At 42.8% G+C, this 20,746-nt stretch overlaps 3 protein-coding genes and 1 long non-coding RNA gene across 4 annotated transcripts; all 4 read left to right on the top strand.

Moving 5' to 3' along the window:
* The first annotated feature begins 361 nt into the window (after positions 1 to 361).
* LOC104581464 lies at positions 362 to 3,825 on the top strand. Its single transcript, XR_001404742.2, has 5 exons — positions 362 to 563; positions 743 to 919; positions 1,721 to 1,831; positions 2,310 to 3,266; positions 3,365 to 3,825. It is a non-coding gene; the product is annotated as an uncharacterized LOC104581464 (long non-coding RNA).
* A 473-nt stretch (positions 3,826 to 4,298) lies between these two features.
* On the top strand, positions 4,299 to 6,044 carry LOC104581463. Its single transcript, XM_024455511.1, has 4 exons — positions 4,299 to 4,483; positions 4,656 to 4,879; positions 4,991 to 5,335; positions 5,712 to 6,044. The coding sequence occupies exons 1-4, from the start codon at positions 4,428 to 4,430 to the stop codon at positions 5,717 to 5,719; spliced, it is 633 nt and encodes a 210-aa protein (XP_024311279.1). The 5' UTR covers positions 4,299 to 4,427; the 3' UTR covers positions 5,720 to 6,044.
* A 2,196-nt stretch (positions 6,045 to 8,240) lies between these two features.
* Positions 8,241 to 10,237, top strand: LOC112269438. The gene is made up of 3 exons (XM_024456199.1): positions 8,241 to 9,036; positions 9,136 to 9,339; positions 9,563 to 10,237. The coding sequence occupies exons 1-3, from the start codon at positions 8,724 to 8,726 to the stop codon at positions 9,619 to 9,621; spliced, it is 576 nt and encodes a 191-aa protein (XP_024311967.1). The 5' UTR covers positions 8,241 to 8,723; the 3' UTR covers positions 9,622 to 10,237.
* Positions 10,238 to 18,697: 8,460 nt separating this feature from the next.
* Positions 18,698 to 20,307, top strand: LOC100824873 (protochlorophyllide reductase). The gene is made up of 2 exons (XM_010242312.2): positions 18,698 to 18,828; positions 18,952 to 20,307. Exons 1-2 carry the CDS (start codon positions 18,784 to 18,786, stop codon positions 20,071 to 20,073), a joined length of 1,167 nt encoding a protein of 388 aa, XP_010240614.1. The 5' UTR covers positions 18,698 to 18,783; the 3' UTR covers positions 20,074 to 20,307.
* The last annotated feature ends 439 nt before the right edge of the window (positions 20,308 to 20,746 follow it).

Genomic DNA, 20,746 nt, shown 5'->3' with positions numbered 1-20,746 from the left:
TGGAAAAAAAGCCTCTGAAAATTACCAGCCCAGAAGCCCGTCGGCCTGTTTTTTTTTCCGTCGCAGCCAAAACTGTGTCAAAAAGGACTTTCGCTGAGACTTGTCATAACAACAAACATGGCCTAGTGGTTGAGAGTTGGATGGACTGAAGAAGATGTCTCGGGCTCAAGTCTTGAGCTCGCCAGTTTTTATTCCAGCATTGTAGTTATGAGTGTATCAATTAAAAGAAAAATCGCTAATCGGGCCGTGCCGGCCAGGCACAAACGGGCCAGGCCCGTCGGGCTTCCCTGCTGCCTTCTCATCTTTCCCCTTGTAGCCGTCCCCAACGCCCGCCGCGGCTTCTGCCTGCTGCGCCCCTCCCCCTCCTCCCCCCTGACCCCCTCTCATGTCACCTCTGCCCCTCCCTCTAGCTGCCTCTTCTGGTGGCGTAGCCTGGGGATGGGGTCGACCTCCAAAGCAACGAACTCCACCAAGGAAGCATTTGTTGTGGCACCACAGAACCACACATCTCCTTCTAACTCACATGGTCTGTAGGCCATGGCGGAATGCTCGTCCAGGATCAGGTTTGGTTGCTTTTTTTTATGGATAAGCTTCTCTATTTATTAACCAATGGTGTCCGGTTTTATCTTTAATATAGTTGATTACTTCATTTTCTTGATTGCACTTTAACAAGCAAAATCTAGCAAGCCAGTGAACCGGTGTGTTGGCAAAATACTATGTCTGACATTCCCTTTTTTTTCAGGGAACAGCTGGAGTTTTATTTGCAAGGCATGGTGATGCGGCCGTTCCTGCGTTTGAGGAAATATTACAATGTGCAACTTATTTTCAAGACTAATAGATATACTTGGGACTAATACTCTGATAGCTCCAGCTCCAATCGATCCAATAGTGGAATCTATGCTAGGAGTAATGTTAATAGGTAAGTTCGGCTACTACATGACCTTTTGGTGACTTCAGCCAATAGCAAATTGACTATCTGCATTAGTATCTTTGCTAGAATTGGCATAGTGGTTGTTGGTTTATGGTACTTTCCATGTTTTAACAGAGCCAGATTTAGTATCCTCATAGTTTTTAGGGTTATTGGCAGAAGTATGGATTCCAGGTTTAAGAATTCATCAGTTCATGGCTCCTGCACACAGATGTCATTCTCTTTCAAACCTTTAGCTTCTAAATATTCCCTTGCTCATTTTGTTCACAACTATGTTTTTTTTTCTTTGCTCATCTGCTCTTTTTAGTTATGGACTCCTCTCGGATGTGTTCATTGCTTGCTATTTCCTTTCGTTATTTGATAAAGTAGTCAATATTGTCATTGTCAATGCAAAAGAGCCCAATTGAATGCACCTTATTAATCTTATTTTTATAACTAGATTTCAACATAGAACTTATTTTCTTTTCGTTGCATAGGTTAAATGTTGAATATTTCAATGAACCTTTCTTCCTCGTGATATTGGCAAAATAGACCACCCTTTGAGCAAATAAAGCAGGGATGTAACTTCTGAATCTAACCACCTCAGCATCATAAGAAGTCGGTAATTTAGTTATGAATATTCAACATGCAGATTTGATGGCTTTGTGGCCATCAATATATTCAATTATTTTAAAGTAATGGCCTTGCAAACAATGTATCCATCTGTCGATTTCTTGAATCCGGCTTATCATACCAGTCACCTATGATATGATTTAATACTGACTCAATCATGGTGCTACTATTTTTTGTCAGCTGACTCCGATAGTGAGTAAAGAGATTTAGCAAATCTACTTGGTGGCGTCCTGGTAGGTAGCATTAGCATTATGTTTCTCGAACCACGAACCACGAACTAAGAAGATCAAGGTAAGCTCCTCTATCTCAAACCAAGGACCCGTTTTACATAATTAAATTATTCGAACCTAGGTACTTTGAAAGTATATTCCACGCAAAAAGCTCGAATCTGTATATGATACAATCCAATGCGTTATTATACTCTGGCTTATACTGGTCACATGCTTATTATGTGTATGGTAATCGAATAGATGAGCTCCCTTGTTAGATTGTTGTAATTGTTGGTGTTCTCTTTTTATATAGGTTTCTACATGTTTTTCAGTGTTATGCTTTTTCCCATCCTTGTGCTGGTGTCATGGATGAAGTTAGTTAAGCATTTTCTTACCTTCAACTGAAATATTGCTTTATATATTTGTTGGTTTAATGAAGAGAAGTGAGACCAGCTGTTTCATACCTGCCACCTACTAATTGCGTTTGACTTGAAAGTTTTAGGCTTCCAGGTGATATAAAGCACAACTTAAGTAATTTAATATTTTCTTCCTTTTCATAGGGAGGGGATAGTGAGAGTGGGGAAGGCCATGGAGCTACGTGCAATGGGTGCAGCTCTTGGCGCTATGGATCCCCCACGAGCGCCTCCGTGGTAACTCACTTATGTGTCCGATGTTCCTCTGTAAATGATGAACTTTAATATTCCCCGTCTTAAAGCACATATTGTGTTAGGCCCTATAATGTGTCCGTGGTCCGATATGTACATATTTCACTATGGACGTGTTTGGTTGGGGCACTTTGGGCCCGTATTAGATACCCCGTAACCCGATACGGGTCCGGGTGTTTGGTCGTGACTCTATGTAATCGCTTTAAACTGTATCGGATACATCTCTTCGCTAGGGGAATAACGCCCGACCTCGAGCAAAATCAGATCCGGGAATCGGCTTCTCTTCCTCTCTCCGCACGATGGCGACCTAGCCGGCGACCATATCTTAATTTTTGTAGACCAACATGGCTCGTCTCCCATTAAACGCACGATCAAGAAGAAGGAACCTGAGAATTAGGCTAATGATGAGTAGTCTAGTAATGATGTATTACTATGTGTGGTTAATGTTTTCCGTCGCCTATAGAAGAAGGTGTTTGAAAATAGAGAGGAGGATTAGGAATAGGAGTCTTAGGGCTCAGCGATTGTTTGAGATGATTCATGAGAGTGACAAGGGTTGCATATCTGAGCTGCGTGTTAATAGAAGAACCTTCCACGTTCTGTGTGATATGGTGGCAGAATTTGGTGGCCTTAGGGGCACACACAATACTTCACTTGAAGAAATAGTTTCTATATACCTTGTCTCACCATATTAAGAATAGGACAGTTGGCAAGTATTTCTACAGGAGTGGAGAGACAGTGAGTAGGAATTTCAATGCTTGCCTTCTAACTGTGCTTAAGCTGCACTCTTTGCTGCTTGAGAAACCAGAGCCTATACCTGAGGACAGTGATGATCTAAAATGGAAATATTTCAAGGTAATTAGATATTGATCCAGTATAGTACCATATTTGAAAAATTAATGATATAATGGCTTGTATTAATTTTTTTTCTTGGTTTTCTGTTGCTGTTGTAGAATTGTTTGGGTGCCTTAGATGGTACTCATGTTAAGGCTACTGTCCCAGCAGACATTAAACGGAGGTATAGGTCGAGGAAGGCTGAGATTAATACCAATGTCTTAGGTGTTTGTGGACTTGTCATGAAGTATATTTACATGTTGCCTGGATGGGAGGGCTCTGCCCATGATGGGAGAGTTTTAAGAGATGCTATCTCACGCCCTAATGGTTTACGAGTACCTGCAGACCAATATTACCTAGTTGATGCTAGATACACAAATGGGAAGGGGTTTTTAGCTCCATACCGAGGACAGAGGTATCATATTGGTGGTTGGACCGCACAAAATCCACCAAATAGCGCTGAAGAATATTTCAACATGTGTCATGCTAAAGCTAGAAACATTGTTGAGAGATCTTTTGCTAGAATCAAGAATAAATGGGCAATTTTGAGGTCTCCATGCTTTTACCCTCTAAAAACACAATGCAGAATTATAATGGCATGTGGTTTGCTGCACAACCTGATTTTAGAAGAGATGGGAGATGATGAGGATGAAGATGAGTTTGTGGTGGAACAAGATATACATGAAGGGGAGCACCATGCACCCGAATTTATCACATCTATCTCTTCTTCTAATGAGTGGACTCATCGTAGAGATGTTATGGCCCAAGAAATGTATAATAACTATAGAGCTAATCACTGAGGTGTGTATTTTGGAGGGTTCTATTGTTATTATTGTTTATTCTATTTCATCTTTTTTGGTAAACTAACTAACTTTTATGTTATTTCAGCTATGGATAGTACTGAAACCAATGCAAGAGGAAGGAGAAAAAATAAGAGGAAGTGGACTATTGTTGAAGATGATGAGCTTATTAAGGCAATATATGAGCTGTCCATGGACCCAAAGTGGAAATGTGATGGTGGTTTCAAAAATGGCTACTCGTCTGTTCCGGAAGCTCAACTTGCAAAAAGCCTACCTGGCCATAACCTAACAGCAGTTCCACACATTGAGTCTAGAGTGAGGCACTTTAGGACCAAGTTCGGTGCAATTGAAGTAATGCTGGCAAGGAGTGGTTTTACCTGGGATGATCAGAGGAAGATGGTGCAATGTGAGAAGCAACAATATGATGATCATTGTAAGGTAAATAATAATCCCTATTGCTTGCTGGCTGGTAAATGATGCTGAGAGTAATGATTTCTTTGCCATGTGTGTGATTAAGTGAAGTAGAAAAATATGCTTGCTGGCTTGTATGTGCGCACATGCAAAGCTTGTTGTTATTTAAGTTGCATTGATATGTTAAACTATCTTGCAGACTTTCACTGAAGCTAAAGGATTGTATGGTGTTTCATTTCCATACTATGACACGCTATCTGCCATATACAGTAAAGACATTGCAACTGGAGAAAATGTGGAAGGCTTTTGATGAAGCAATAGCTAACTTGGAACAGGAAATCCCTATTGAGATTGATGAAGATGATGAAGGATCTAGGGCAACAGGAAAAAGGCCCATGGCCAGCCAATCAGGTGCAACTTCCGGTAAGTTCACAACTACGATATTTACTTATTGCTGATGTTAAATTGTTGTTTGAGTTCTAGATTTGAAATTGTTTGAGTTCTATGGCATTTAAGCATGGTTACCTGAATTAGGTTACAAGAAGGCAAGGAGAGAGAGAGCGCAGACTAGGGTGAATCAAGATCCTATGATGGCATTGTTTGGCGAGGTGCATGGTGAATTGAAGAGTGTCTCTGTCCATGTCGGAACTATGGCACACGCTGCCATTCGTGAGCTAGAAATGCAGGAGAAAGCTAGTTCTGAAGACCCCAAGGAGAAGCTCAACAAGATGGCACTTGAAGAATTAAAACGTCTGGGTTTCAGAGGTTCTGAAATAGTTCGCTCTTCAAGAATCTTTGTGAAAGAACCTGATGAAATTCATATGATGATGGCAATGCCAGAAAATCTGAGGAGAGAATTTGTTTTAGCAATGCTCAAAGGTATTAATCTGCGATGGTTCTGTCATTTACTAGCGGGTTCCAATTTATTTACAAGTTAACTGGTGCTTAATTGATTTGGCCATGCGTGCATGACAATACTTGAAAATCGGCCAGCTCATTTCATTTGGGAATTGGAAGATATCATCCATAGATCAATGTATCTGTATATATGCATGATATATTTCGTTTTCCATTTCTGAACTGTGCATATATGCATTGATATATTTCGTTTTTCATATCTGAACTGTGCATATAGGCATGATATATTTCGTTTTCCATCTATGAACTGTGCATATACGCATGATATATCATCCATAGATCAATGTACCTGTATTTAGTAGTTCTAATGGTTTTTTGTTCCTGTTTCATGTTACAGGGAAGTAAGAGAGAAGTTTGAAGAACACTACATCATTAGCTTTATTTGCTTCCTTGATCAGCTTGCTTGCAATTGGTGGCTTGGCACGAATGTGGATGGTTAATTTGGTCATGGACTTGAGTCAAGTGTGGAAGTGTGCTGTTTGAGTGAAGTTGTTTTGATCCTAAAAATTGTGTCTTTTGTTTGATATGTTGAATTGTTAGAAGGATATACTAGATAAATGAGTTTTGTCAGATTTGATACTCCTAAAGATGTTGTTTTGGCACTGCTTGGATGACAGTTGGGCTGTCGTTGTTGTAAGTTTGGCCGTTGTGGCTGCTTGAATTGTTAGAAGTACCTGTGTGGCTCTGTACTGTCTCAACCTGGCGTCGTTCCGGCCAGATGCAGGTGTAAGCACTCCGTCCAAAACCAAACAACGGAGTGCAATTAGAAAGCAGTACGGACATTAACCAACAAAACACGTGATGGGAAACATTATTCCGACGCGGGGTGATCTGATACGGAGCATCCAGTCCGATCCCCTGACGCAACCAAACACGTCCTATGTTCATTCAATATCCACCATAGTCCTTTAGTAGCAATGACCAACTGTTGTATAAGTTAATAAGGGCTTCTCATAATGTGTTAAGTCGTCCTCTAAAACACAAACTGATGTTCTCGCGTCCAACAAGAAATTAATTAATCGATCGGAGACGTGTGTGCGATGTTCCTCTGCAACTTATGAACTTCAATATTCCCTGTCCAAGAGCACCCAATGTCTTCTTGGTATATGTACATATCTAACCGTGTCCAGTATCCACTATTGTCCTTTTGTTGTTACGAGAAACTACTGTAATTAAGGCTACTTGTACTGAGTCAAGTCATGCTTTAAAACATGAACTAATGTTCCCTCCTGCCAACAAGAAATTAATCGATCGGGCCAGCTATAAAATCACGAGTGCAAGATGTGTTGCTTACAGCTAGCTATACATCACATGGCCGCAGCTTATTTAGATTTTATTGTCTCAGCATGTGGAATATGATATCGTGAACTTTGAATATATTTACTCAGAAGTTTGTGCCCGTCAAATTTCAAAATCACTAAAGCTTTTGTTCTTAAGACGAACGGGTAAAGTCATTAGCATGCAGAAAGGTATCATACTTTATTGTTATTTGCCCATATACAAGCATCCACGTACACTGAGAATCAATTTAGGTATTTATAATTTGATATAACTAGGATTTATTTTGCAAATTCAAAGTTGTCGTATTGTCGTAACTCCTAAGGACCTGTTATGTAATTATATTCAGTTTCCGACAATTCTGATTTGATATAGTATGTTCTCCTGTGGATATTGAAGCACAAATACTCTCTGAGTAGTGATGCTATTTTTTGCTTCCTTGATATACAATGTATTGTCGCATAATAGGGAGAAATTATAAAAATTTCCCATGCAACATTAATTATGTAGTGGTATTTCCTCGGTTGATGATTCACTTTTAATATATTAAGTTGGTGCTCAATAGTGAGCAAGTGTGAGCTGTTTTGCATGGAACACTATTGAAGCGGTTGTTTTGCAAAACCTTGCTGACATTTCATCTGCAGCTTAAGAAAACTTTCTTTATTGTAGATCATATGGAATTCTTCAACCAGAGGATCGAGCTCCTCGAATCTGAGCAAGCATGCATTCGGTCATCTATGCTGCTGCAATGCAATTGAAAAAGAGATACTTAGCAAAGCATGGCATATGAAATGATAGAATTCCTTCCATTCTTTCAATGAAAAATTAAATTAACTTTCTACAACATTAAAAAAGACTGCCGTTCAATCATTTGTATGTACAAGTCCGTAATTATCTCTGTACTCTTCTTTCAAAAAAACTATCTGTGTACTCAGAGGTTCTCTTTTATATATATGTGTGTGTGTGTGTGTGTGTATGTAGATGGCACCTGGTGAAGTGCGTAAGCTGTCTCTGTCCCAATTAGCCAAGAAGCAATCCTTTTGAACCAGACACTAGTTCGACATTTTATCCCTCACCTCCACCTCCTACGGTTGATTTCACATGTACTCTGGGAACTCACATGGTATCGAAGGGGCTAAACTGGGAGTACTTTTTTTTTATGAATCGGAGTACTAAACCGACTCGGACTGCAAAACGAGTCAAACACAACACGTACTACTCGCACACAGCTTGAGGACCAAAGCCCTACTCGAATACACCACCTAAACGTGCAACTATGATATTCCTATTCCTATCGGACTAAAAAAGCACTTGCCGATTCCTGAGCCTAACTCGAACTACCTAAACCAAGATTAATTCCTAACAAAGCGTTTTCGATTAGGACTCCTTTTTTTCCTTCTTCTGAACGGCGTGTTCGATTTCATCTAAAACGATGCGTGTTCGATTCGGATCCTTAGGATTAAGCGGTCGCGTACCACGATATAAAAAGAGAGGCCGAGCGTGAGGACCTAGATAGCCAGCTCCTCTTTCGTACAAGTACATTATTATTATAAAACCCGTGGTCCAGGGCTGCCAATCGTCTTGGAGATCGAAGGAGATCCGTTTCCCGACTTCGCAATGCCCAAAATCCAGTTACGGGACCTGCATTACCCAGAAGCCGGTCATCGTGTCTTCTCCGGCGACGACGACGATGATAAGAGGGAGATGAACAGGGGAAAATCAGCCGAGCAAGTAGCTCCTCGCAGGAAGAATCCCAAGAATCGAGTTGCCCCTCCTCCGGTGCTCGTACATCTTCTCAAGGAACAGAAGATTTGCGAAAACCTTGTCAAGGAACTGAAGATGGCGGATGAGAGCACACTCGCGCAGCAGTTAGAGATTGGGCAGTACCATCCAGGTTCGTCTGTCCGTCGTGAATTGGCAAGTATAATGGCGGAAACATCCCATACAATGAGCCGAATCAAGGAGGAAATCCGTGTGGTGCGCCTCGGGCTATCTGATCCGGCGAAAACAGGAGCAACCCGCACCAAGTCTGATACTGAGGAGGAGACGGGCAGATGGGAAGCAGGTGACCATGGTGCAGATGGATAGAGACAAATCCGGGAAGCAGGTGCCCGAGGTGGAGATGGACATAGGCAATTTCAGGAAGCGGTTGGCCGAGTTGGAGATGGAGGTGGCCCGGATCCTAGACTCCACATTCGAGTGCGGATTAGAATCAGACACGCCAATAATCCAAGAAGATCCGTTTCCTGATGATGATAAGTCAGCCGAACAAGTAGCTCAAGAGAAGGAGATGGCCGCCGAAGAGGAGCTCTTCAATTCGTACCGTGGATACTGGCAATCTTCATGGGGAGGCAGTAGCAAGTGCGGATCTTTCACAGATATGAGTGAGTAGTAAACATGCATGCTTACTAGTCAAGCTTACTTTGATTAATTTGTCACATGTTAGATTCCTAATGCAAACTTCACTTTGGTGCCCACTGCAGCGCAGGTGAGTCCCATGTACTTTACGCACTTGACACCTGAATGCATCCCAGAGATCGCTGGCGCGATCGCCTCAGCCACCTTGCAGATCTTCAACATCAAACTTGCAGAAATAAAAGGTGGACTCCAATGGCCATTGTCTCTCTATGGCGTGGTTGCTGTGCGAGGCTCCGTGGATCACAATCGTAACCTTCTCTTCTCCTGTGGTAGGTATATATGCTAGTATGTTAATTTGTACTGCATTATTCTTTTGGGATCTTACTGCACAAACACTAGCATGTCAGTAGTTATATTTATCTGAGAATCATTCTATCCTAGATTTTTGTTATGTTCTTCATGTGGTAGCATTGTGTCGATCTTTCCCCCTAGAATTAGAGTATTTTTAAATTCTTCCAGGATTTCTGGTAGTAACGGGGTTAACACTTGCAGGATCGAGTTTTGTGCTTGACTGGCCCATCTCGTGCAATCGTCATTACGGAACCTGTTGAACTTGAAATCCAACTAATAGTGAAAGGTAGAACAATGTCTCAAGATAGAGCACTGATCAGGCGTATGTACTGTTGCAGAGGAGGACCTGAGTCTGGTGTATTTGCCATTTCCCTTGAGAACTGCTTCTGCAAAACAGAGTTATGCATGGAGCAAGTTGAAGAAACTGTCCAGGCCACTATTGTGGGTATCCATGTCAAAAATGGGTCATGGCCTTTTGAATATGGTGGTCAAGTGGCTTGCTCCTCACCTTCACGGACACCCATGTTCGTTGGTGATGAAGTCACTTATATTACTGATGATTCCCCATCTGTGAAAGTTGTGTTGCTTGCATCTCGCGGTGGAACATTGCCCAAGAATTCAGCCGGTTACCTTTGTCTGTCAAGGCATGTCGTTTCTGTAGAAATTAAAGGAAGCCTGAAATTTTTCATAGAAGCTTACACACAATCCGGTGATACCGCCGCATGTGGTGAGGTTTGCTTCACGCCCAAAGCTCACGGTATAAGCCGGTGTACATGTTTCCTTGGTTAGAGAGGGGTGGAGGTGGAGATCACTGTTGCTTGGTCTCTTCTTGTTTCAAGTAAGCAGTATATTGCGGCACAGGGAAGTGTCTTTGAATGTTCTGATGCTGTGGAACGATCGTTCACTCGGATGGGACGTTGAAGCTGATGGCTAAAAAGAGGGTGTGACAAACCGTGTGTTTGCTCTAGTTAATCCATCCTGTGTTGAATCTGCGTCGAATTCCAACTATTTATGTTTGTTAGACATGCAGCAAAGTATTCGACTAAAAGTCTGTAACTGAAGTTATGCAGTAAACTGTCTGTGTTGTTGATTCTAACTTAGTTATGATGTGACTTTTATTCTGGTAGAAGATCCACTGATTCCTTTTTCGTTTACAAGTAAAGATCGAGATTGGGTCTGTCTGCGCAGAACGATTTGTTACCTGGAGCTTGCTCGTTGGCTGTGTGCACTGTCGTTATCACGTCTGTGCTGTGCGAAGCATATTTGAGAAGGCAGCATTCTGTATCCACTACGCATGGTGGGTTTTTCAGTTTGTGTGTAACAAGGATCAAATTTGGTTGATTATCTTGGAAACCACTGCATCGGTAGCCATTTTGTTCAATTTTGCGTGGGAGCAGAGCTAGCGCATGCCGATGGAGGCTTAAAACCCTGCGCCTGCGCGTGCCGAGGTCTTTGAATGTTTTGAGAGGAAGATTGCAGAGTCTCATGGTCTCATGCTGTTGCTAATTTGATTAGGGATGATTTGCGTCTCCTGGAGGCCGGCCGGTAGATCTTCCTTTGTTTTCCTTTTCTTTCTCCCAGGAACACTAGTTCTTTTGTAAAGAATTTCCTCCAGCTTAATTGAAACGACAAAGCTCCGGTCTAGTTCGTCAAAAAACTATTCGACAAAATATATGTATTGTTGGTCTACATGTCGTCCGTGTCACCATTTTTGCACCTAACGCCCACAGAAGGAACCGAATTGATTGTTTACAGAAGGAAAAAAACTCGCTACTTTTTTGTGTCCCTGTCAATGCAATTCATATTGGTTACTGTCTGTAACGACCCAACATGCCACCAAACTAGTAGCATGTAGATCTTCTGACATATTACAAGTGAAGTGAAATTTCCCAAGTAATACATCGATCAAAGTAGTATAACAGAAACAACAGTAGTGGATTCGATACAATGGGTAGTTGAAATTACATTTTTCAAGTAACATACAACTCAAGAAATACAACAACTACAGACGTAATGGCCTAGATAATTCAATCTTCACTGGACACTTTTGGAGGGTTGCTTCTTGAAGTGCATTTTGTTCACAGCTGGGAGTCTCGTCTCCATCTTCACCCTTAAGACAAATTTCGTCCTCGAAATTTGAAGTCAAGGAGTTCTGCATGGACAGTTGAAAGTGCAGTCTATGTTCAACTGATATAGAGTGAGAACAGAATTAGATGGAATACGTGGATATGATGAATGCTTAACGAGGAATGTCAAGGTCAGGAAGTTGAGATGACCTGATGATAAACCTTTGAAATATAATCATTACTTGGTGGTTTATCATTATTATTTTTAGTGGCTTATCTCAGAAATAAACCAGATCAGATTCATGTTAAATGATTTCTTAAACTTGTGTTACACTCAAGGTTTTGGCAGAACATAGATATTATCCAGTTAGAACATAGATATTATCCTTTTCTCCTTGCTGATGCAAAACTTACCAACCTATGCCTAGTGCTTACTGAAACTTAATTATACCAGGCAATTAAAATTCATAATACATGGTTGGCCCTGGTACATGATATACCATCTGTTAACTATGTGTACCAGATGTTAATTGACTATGTTGTGTGCTTCCATTGTCATTATTTTTAACAGGACCGACCATTGACAAAATTTGTTATCTTTTGCTTCAGGAAAAAAGAAACAGTAAGCAATACATTAATTATACTTGCTACTCTGTTTTCTGAACAATAATAAGTAATTTATTTGAGCACTAGGATCAGTGTTTAATGATTATGTCTCTTTCCTTCTTTTTTTCATATGGCAATCCTACCTACTGAGAATGCCTCCCATCGGGCTACATTTGTATAAGTATATCTCGTTATGCTTCTCAGTGTTCAAAGTTTAGCCCATGCAACAGTATTCAGTTATCTTTCTTTTTTTTAACTCAGAAGGATCTTGACTACCCTGATGCATTAATATTTTCTTTTAACCTTACTCATTCATATACGTGCATTGTTCAGGTTTTAACACTAAGGAACATGTGACAAAGATAAAGGTCTTATTAAGCTAGTCCTGTAATACTTTATTTTACCCTCCTGGCCCTTACAAAGATATGCACGGTTGTCATTCATATGCTCATATAAACTACTGTTAAGTGTTAACCCAAGCATAAAGAAAATTTTAATTCATTCCTAAACATGCTGATTTCAGCTGTTACTGAACAAAAATCACCTCTAGCCTGGGCTGTACTGCCTGAATCACACAACTTGATTCTTATTAAAGATAAATGTCGTTTAGCACGTCAAGCTTAATACACTACTATGATCAACAGGTTAGATCATATGCAATCGGTAATGCATTTTCTCCTAATGATTACAGGTCAAAATGATGCTATCAACTAAGTTTACATGGCAATTTTATTTTTGTTTATTGTTACTAATCATGTCAAATAAATGATGCTTGCTTTCTTTCAACTTTTAATTTAGTCGGTTCTAGTTCTTGCAAGGTTTATTTTGGGACATAACTTAAACTTCATGATCTACCACCTTACCATACAGGCAAGCTAACAAGCTACTAGTTTCCACCAGTTGCATTACATGTTCTTAACTAATAGAAGCTGAAACCTAGTGCAGTAGTTTTGTTCCAAATGTTCTAGTATGTTTCTCTGAACTAAGAACATAAATGGATCTACATATCTTTTTCTTTACCATGCAAGCATTTATTTTATGTTTACACCCAGCTCACTGTAAAACTTGACTTACAGTTTCTAAAGCTAAGTAAACTAACTTAGAAAAACTGTTTTCAACAGCAGTTTACTCAGTACAAACCTTGTACAGCAAGAAGTAGCTATCCTGGAAGTTGTATGTACACTGACCTTTTAAATGTATTTAAGCATGGCTCTAAATTTACCTCATACATCAGGTTTAAGTAGAAGAAAACAGAAATTTTTACAGTGACAATTTAAAATTTAAGCTTGTGGACACTAAAATATTATTATGTTGTCCTTAGTAAAGCACTGAAAACAATAACATGGTTCAGGCTAGATACTATACCATTTAAGGACATGGCTGTCTTCAGTTAATAATTTTTATGTACTTCTTTGTTTATCTTAGGTATGCAACTCCTAAGGACTCATAGAAAAATGTACAGAGTTATATTAGTTCAACGATTCAGAAGAAGTATCATTGAATAAAAATGGAATTTCAGTACAGTATACCAGTGTTTGTCAAGATCAACAGATGAGGTATAAGTTAGAAATCTAAAATTCAGTAAGGCATTTCTTTTCCCACTGAAGACTTCTTGGCTTGGGATTATGGAAGGATGAGAAGCAGTAGATAAGAATAGATACTACACTGAGATAAGTAGTTTGGTAATGGTATGTCCCTCTTCTTCAGAACATGCTCTACCCCTTCTCCTGAGAGCAATGCTCAACTTGCTATCACCGCCTCCATCATCACACAACTAGCTACATTTGATTAGGATTCAATGATACTATATCCACCCATAGTATATCAAATCCATCAAATGAGAGATGAAGCAAAAACAACCCCAGAGTTCTGAGCAATACAAGTATGAGACAGGATACCTTTTATAAGGTAATCATGTCATCTGTATAAATTAATCTGCTTGAAATAATTTTGAGAAAACGTTGGGTTAATATACCCCAAGTGAACAAACAGTTCTACTGACCAACTACGTTTTTAAGGCCAATTATCTATACGTCTTATAGCTTAAGTTAGTCTTACAAGATTTAGGCTCCGCATACTTGCGAAAAGTTAGTATGGACACAATTCTGCTAAGATAGAGCAAGGTATAGAAAAGTAACAACAGCAATAGATGGAAAAGAATTAGAGTAGACCAAGGATTATAGGCAACAAAGGATGAAGCATGGAATAAGATGAAAAGATCCAATGTACTCTGACTTAATGGCCCTACAGTCCCTTGCTACCTACGAGCTTAAGACCGACCATTGCTCTGATACCACCTGTAACGACCCAACATGCCACCAAACTAGTAGCATGTAGATCTTCGACATATTACAAGTGAAGTGAAATTTCCCAAGTAATACATCGATCAAAGTAGTATAACAGAAACAACAGTAGTGGATTCGATACAATGAGTAGTTGAAATTACATTTTTCAAGTAACATACAACTCAAGAAATACAACAACTACAGACGTAATGGCCTAGATAATTCAATCTTCACTGGACACTTTTGGAGGGTTGCTTCTTGAAGTGCATTTTGTTCACAGCTGGGAGTCTCGTCTCCATCTTCACCCTCAACGAACCATCTTCTACAACCTTAAGTTAATCTATACAAAGGAGGTTTACATAGGGATGAGTACAAAAGGTACTCAACAAGTCCAGGATAGCAACAGGTGTTTGAATGCACTATGATCTACAAGGACCCATGGTCCCCAAATAAGCAATGATTTCCAAAAACATTTCTGAGGAAAGAGTCAAGTTTTATTATAGAAATCTATGCTCTTCTTGTCTCACGGGTTGTTAGAATCCCCTGTGGATCCTTTTCCCGTCGCGATTGCAGTTCCTGCCCGGAACAGGGAGTGACAAGCCACGGTTCAATACACTCTGCAGAGGTGCGTTACTTTACCCACAGACGCCCACGATCACGTGTCTGAGGTAGCTAGCCCCATTCACCCTCTCATGGACACAAAGCCTTTTCACCCACCCCATCTGCCGTTACCTCACAGCGTAGCTGGCCGGCGAACACAGGCACCAGCTACCCACCATGACAAGTTGGTAGCCTACAGTAGAGGTCAACCTCCAACTGTCATTCCTTCTATCGCAGTTGGTCGCCTACAGTAGAGGTCACCCCAACTGCTCCCAGGGAGGTAGGATATTAAGATGGCATTACTTCAGCTCAGCCCCGCCCATACAGGGTCATGTGGTCAACATGGTCACTACGGCGCTCGAGTACAAGTAAGCACTTGTCGATTATACCTTAAGGTGATATCCTTTGTAGCCGAACCCACCTTCCAACGGCATGAAAGCCAGGCTTGACCGCTTGACAGCCTCCAACACAGGGTTCGACTACCAGCCATAATAGTTCACCGACTGAAGAGTCGATTAACAAGATCCATGCATATTATTTAGAAGGTAAACTTTTCTTTTGATGCAAGTGATACCAGTAGAATACTTTGCAAAACTTTGATATAAAGTACTCATCAGATATGAACAAGAACTGGACTTGCCTGAGATACCCGGAAGATCATCAAAAAATCATCCAGATCAATGTTGAACACCAAGAGTTCCAAAGTAGAGTCAAACTGGAGAGAGTAAATGAAATCCAAATGAGAAACACACCGCATGGCATACAAAACACAACGCAGATGCACGGGCTACAATCAACTTGGTTGGTACAGAAGTATGTCAGCTAGTTCAATCCAGGCTTCAGTAACTACTCTACTGATGATAGCAGAATCTCACACAATACCACAGATAAGCAAACTTTCTAAGTCGACCTCTCCTGGAAACTTATGCAAATTGAATTCTGCTTCATGGATGAGTTTTAGGTATCAGATCTTGTGTGCTACTAAATAGTGTATAACTCAAGTATGAACTAGGGAGAAGAAGAGACTAACATATATACCAAATCTTCAGATGACTTATTATTATCTTATAGTTTTAAGTGGAGAACTTGGAGCTACAAACCTTCATGTCCCGGTGGATTAAATTCCAGAGGTTCTCATGTGCTAAGCCATGGCATGAATAGTTCTATTGAATTGATAGATTCAGAGGCTAGACCAACTAGGTTTAAGTTGATTTTAAAGGTTCCTGTATAGAAGATTCAATCAAAATCATGCTTCAGTTTATTATGCCTATACAAGGTTCAGTAATTAAGATTGGTATATACGTGAACCTTGTTGTCGATACACTGACACTTTGATCTGCGGTTGGTTTCCTGGAACTTAGTTCCCTTCCTAGAAGATGAACTTGTGGTGCAGGAGTACAACTCTTCCCCTCTGTATCCCCAAATGGAACCTTGTATTGCTCTAATTAACTCCCTTGTTTATTAAGGCCTAAATCTGAACTGTGTGCATATGTGTATGGTGTATCTATATACACATGTTCGGTATGAAATTTGCTAAGAACAGAATCATAGTTTCCTATTAAATCCTATGGAGATATTGAATCTTCTCCCCTCCCAATCCTATCTTTCTTAACCAAGCATCAGTCAGCAGACAAGCAAGCAAGAAATCGATTTCATTCAGTACTGGTCCTGAGTACAACGTCTCACCGGTTTGGTTGGGGAATTTGAGGATGCCCTGTTTGAAGCCTCAAGAATCTCTCCCTCCCTCCCTCTCTCTCTGTCTCCCAATCTCCCAAGCCTTGCCTCAGGCGCCACCGCCGCCTCGATCTGACGCCTGGAACGGCGCCGGTGTGGTCCTCTTCTCCACCTGCATCAACTTCTCCCTGCTGCACCATCTCCTTCCTAGCCCCTGCTGGCTCCCTCTCTCTCTCTCTCTCCCCTGATACTTCACCTTCTCAGGGACAGCCATGGTTCAGAGCTTTGGTTCGGTGGGGTGTTGATGTCGATGGCTATGTGTGGCATGTGGTCTACTCCCCCTCATGATCTCTGGTGATTTTTCCTAGAACAACCATGGCACCGAGCTTGGTGCTTTGTGTGGGGAATTCCTGCAGTGGTTAGAACCAGAGAAGGATAAGATCGTCGGTTCACTCATGGTATTTCCCCAGATCGACCAGACCACAACGTGTCCTAGCTATGCTACGTGGCTCTCCCCGTGATGGCTTGGCTTGCTGTGCCAACCCTGCTCTAGTTTGTGTTTCCAAATTATCTACTCGAGTGGCTAGTTTGAGCTTTGGTTCAAATTCAATGCACCAATTTAATTTTTACGGCTGATAGGTATAGTAAAACGGGTACGGTTTATTTCTTACTGTTACAGTCTAATTAATTTAGTTCCAAATACGTATGCACATACGCCAAAACTCTTTGGGATATAGGATGCACAATCAAGTTTCAACTAGGTAGCAACACGGCACAACACACAAAATCAACTCATCGTTACAATAACTAATTTATCTTGTTGATTCAACTAATTACTCAAATGCGTGTCTTAAGGATTACTATTGTTACATCGGGTTCAGAAATTCTAGAGAACATGAATCACAAACATGAGTAAGTGAAATGCACAAGAAACCAATAGTCCACACACATATATGGTGATCGTCATGACCGAGATTCGACTGACACTGGCCCCTGGCCGGTGTGATCAAACCAGCAGTACGATTAAACCATAATAAGAATATACTTTTCTATAAACGAAACTTTCTGGCTCATCTTTTCACTAACAAGATATATCTCGAGTACTTAACTCGATAATTTAACTTTGTAAAAATCCGGAATTTTACACTGTCACAGTGTAGCTGTACTTACCGATTTGGTTCTCCTATGCCCCGTACTCAACATGGAAATTGAGACGTGAGGTGAAAAGGAACCAAGTAGCAATCATATCTTACATGCCATTAGGCACTAGCGACCCTGGTTTTATGCATGCGCTGCCAGTACTTAGTAGATGCAAGATCGAACAGCTTGAATTGATTTTATATCTCTGTGTGCATTCCAAGAAGCTGCGCAATTACACACGCGACTTGGTTTTCGTCTTGGAGAAAAGATAAACGAGGCTTTGCCTGTCACAAGAAGACATATGACTCGCCAAAAAAACAAACAAGAAGACTGATGTTTTTTTTAGGGAAAGAAGACAGGCGCCCTTGGGCCCTTGCAGTGCATGCAGACTCAGAGGCAGCAAAACAGGAAGAGAGGCATACACTCAGCACGCCACGTCAGCCTTGACCCAATGGGCCGATCCTACGTGTCGCGAGCCCAGCCGGTCCCTTGCCGCACGTTCACATGGGCTCACCCACGTCAGGGCCCGGCCGCAAAACAACAGATCTGGCGGCCTGGGCCTACAAGCCCAGGAGCCCCCACCTTACCTTACCCATGCAGCATTATTTCGGATTTCAAAGATACTCCCATCCCGTGCTCCCCACCCAAACACCAGAGACCGAGATCTGAGCCTCACTGATCAATCAGGTCCCACAAAGCCAGCCAGTCACACACCGCAAATGGAGTCGGGGACATAGGGCATCAGGCACAGAAGATCCCCGGATATATTGGCCAAAAGCGCCCAGAAATGAAATATCGCACCACGCTCGCGCCGCATCGTGGAAGACAAATCCGTCCCAGAAAATCCCGGCCACGCGCTGTGATTGGCTGGGGAGGCGCCAGCGTGGCGTCCCGGGCCCGCACCGTTATCCGCAGCCCGTGGCGCTCGTCCCGTGTATAAATACCTGCCGCTGCTAGGAGGTCTCAACTCACTTGAAAAGTACACCAACACAGCAGTACAAAAGCTCGAGCTCGCTGGACTGTAGTCAGTGACACTCGAAGCTCTTCATCCATGGCGCTCCAGCTCCTCCCCTCCACTCTCTCCGTCCCCAAGAAGGTAGTATAACTAATTAACCCCCAAATCCACAGATCAATGCACATACATCAATATTTACTGACCGATGTACGGTAGTATTTAACAAACTCATGGACGTGTTTGTGGTCTGGTTGATGTATTCAGGGCAGCAGCTTGGGCGCCGCGGCCAAGGAAACGGCGTCGTTCGTCGGCGTGAGCCGGAAAGCACCATTGTCACTGGCGGTCAGGACACGCGTCGCAACTGCGCCGCCACCGGTGTCAACCCCTGCCCAAGGCGCAACCACGTCGTCACCGGGCGCCAAGAAGACGCTGCGCCAGGGCGTGGTAGTAATCACCGGCGCGTCGTCCGGCCTAGGCCTGGCGGCAGCCAAGGCGCTGTCCGAAACAGGGAAATGGCACGTGGTGATGGCGTGCCGGGACTTTCTCAAAGCCTCCAAGGCCGCCAAGTCGGCCGGCATGGCCACCGGCAGCTACACCGTCATGCACCTGGACCTGGCATCCCTGGACAGCGTGCGTCAATTCGTCGAGCACTTCCGGCGCACGGGCATGCCGCTCGACGCGCTCGTCTGCAACGCCGCCATCTACCGCCCGACAGCCTCCACGCCCACATTCACCGCCGACGGGGTCGAGATGAGCGTCGGCGTCAACCACCTGGGCCACTTCCTCCTGGCCCGGCTCCTCATGGACGACCTCAAATCCTCCGACTACCCGTCCCGCCGCCTCGTCATCGTCGGCTCCATCACCGGCAACGACAACACGCTCGCCGGCAACGTGCCTCCCAAAGCCGACCTCGGCGACCTCCGCGGCCTCGCCGGCGGCCTCTCGGGCTCCTCCTCGGGCTCCGCCATGATCGACGGCAGCGCGAGCTTCGACGGCGCCAAAGCCTACAAGGACAGCAAGGTCTGCAACATGCTGACGATGCAGGAGTTCCACCGGCGGTACCACGAGGAGACCGGGATCACCTTCGCGTCGCTCTACCCCGGGTGTATCGCGACCACGGGGCTTTTCCGGGAGCATGTGCCTCTGTTCCGGGCATTGTTTCCGGCGTTCCAGAGGTTCATCACGAAAGGGTTCGTGTCGGAGGCCGAGTCCGGGAAGCGGCTGGCGCAGGTGGTGGCGGAGCCGAGCTTGACGAAGTCTGGGGTTTATTGGAGCTGGAACAAGGACTCGGCGTCGTTCGAGAACCAGTTGTCCAAGGAGGCTAGTGACCCCGAGAAGGCACGCAAGGTGTGGGAGCTCAGCGAGAAGCTCGTCGGCCTCGCGTGATTGACCGGCCGGGGATGAAGAAGATCGATGGATTTGTGGTTTCTAAATTTGTCGCACCGGTTTCAACACATTTGGTAATTAAGGTTTTAAAAAAATTAGGAACTCAATGACACGCTTGTACGAGTGTGTCCGCGACAGAGCATGCAGTCTCGCGCGTGAGTGAAAGAGAAAGATGTACTGTACAATTTTTCGGCACCATGGAATAAAACTGCAGGTCCTGCCTTCTTTAATGAATGACCGCGCCTTCCCCATTTCCCTTCTTACTGACCATCTCCAAAGGAACTTTTTTTTTGCGCGGCATTGCTAAATGTGCGATCGATGAGCTATATGTACGAAGCATGACACTCTAATTTTCGGGTAAATTGTAGCTGCTATGGTTGCCGAGTTGATGCTCTAAGCCTCTAAGCTTAAGCTATCCTGCCAGCTCCATTTCTCGCAGCATTTCTTCTCTTCAGAGTACGGCCCACGTAGTGGCGTCCTTTCAGTTGGGCCGTAAGTCCAGTACTCCTTACTCGTGGAGCTCTTTTACAGTACCCTTTAATAAATATGAACCGTCCATACGAATAGATCTAACAGTGCAAATTGATGTATACTATTTGAGCGCACAGGACAGTATATGCGTTTGAGGGGCAAAATAAAAAAAAACATGAACTAGATAGACCTTTAAGTGATT

Source organism: Brachypodium distachyon, chromosome 5 (assembly GCF_000005505.3).
Source record: "Brachypodium distachyon strain Bd21 chromosome 5, Brachypodium_distachyon_v3.0, whole genome shotgun sequence".
NCBI lineage: Eukaryota > Viridiplantae > Streptophyta > Magnoliopsida > Poales > Poaceae > Brachypodium > Brachypodium distachyon.
The sequence above is the reverse complement of the archived record's forward strand: the minus strand, read 5'-3'. Positions and strand labels throughout refer to the sequence as shown.

Coding starts and splice junctions, on each gene's coding strand:
- LOC104581463 (XM_024455511.1), top strand. CDS start 4,428: ATGATCAGAGGAAGATGGTGCAATGTGAGAAGCAACAATATGATGATC. Junction 4,484..4,655: donor AATATGATGATCATTGTAAG/GTAAATAATAAT, acceptor ACTATCTTGCAG/ACTTTCACTGAAGCTAAAGG. Junction 4,880..4,990: donor CCAATCAGGTGCAACTTCCG/GTAAGTTCACAA, acceptor TACCTGAATTAG/GTTACAAGAAGGCAAGGAGA.
- LOC112269438 (XM_024456199.1), top strand. CDS start 8,724: ATGGTGCAGATGGATAGAGACAAATCCGGGAAGCAGGTGCCCGAGGTG. Junction 9,037..9,135: donor CGGATCTTTCACAGATATGA/GTGAGTAGTAAA, acceptor TGCCCACTGCAG/CGCAGGTGAGTCCCATGTAC. Junction 9,340..9,562: donor TAACCTTCTCTTCTCCTGTG/GTAGGTATATAT, acceptor TAACACTTGCAG/GATCGAGTTTTGTGCTTGAC.
- LOC100824873 (XM_010242312.2), top strand. CDS start 18,784: ATGGCGCTCCAGCTCCTCCCCTCCACTCTCTCCGTCCCCAAGAAG. Junction 18,829..18,951: donor CTCTCTCCGTCCCCAAGAAG/GTAGTATAACTA, acceptor TGATGTATTCAG/GGCAGCAGCTTGGGCGCCGC.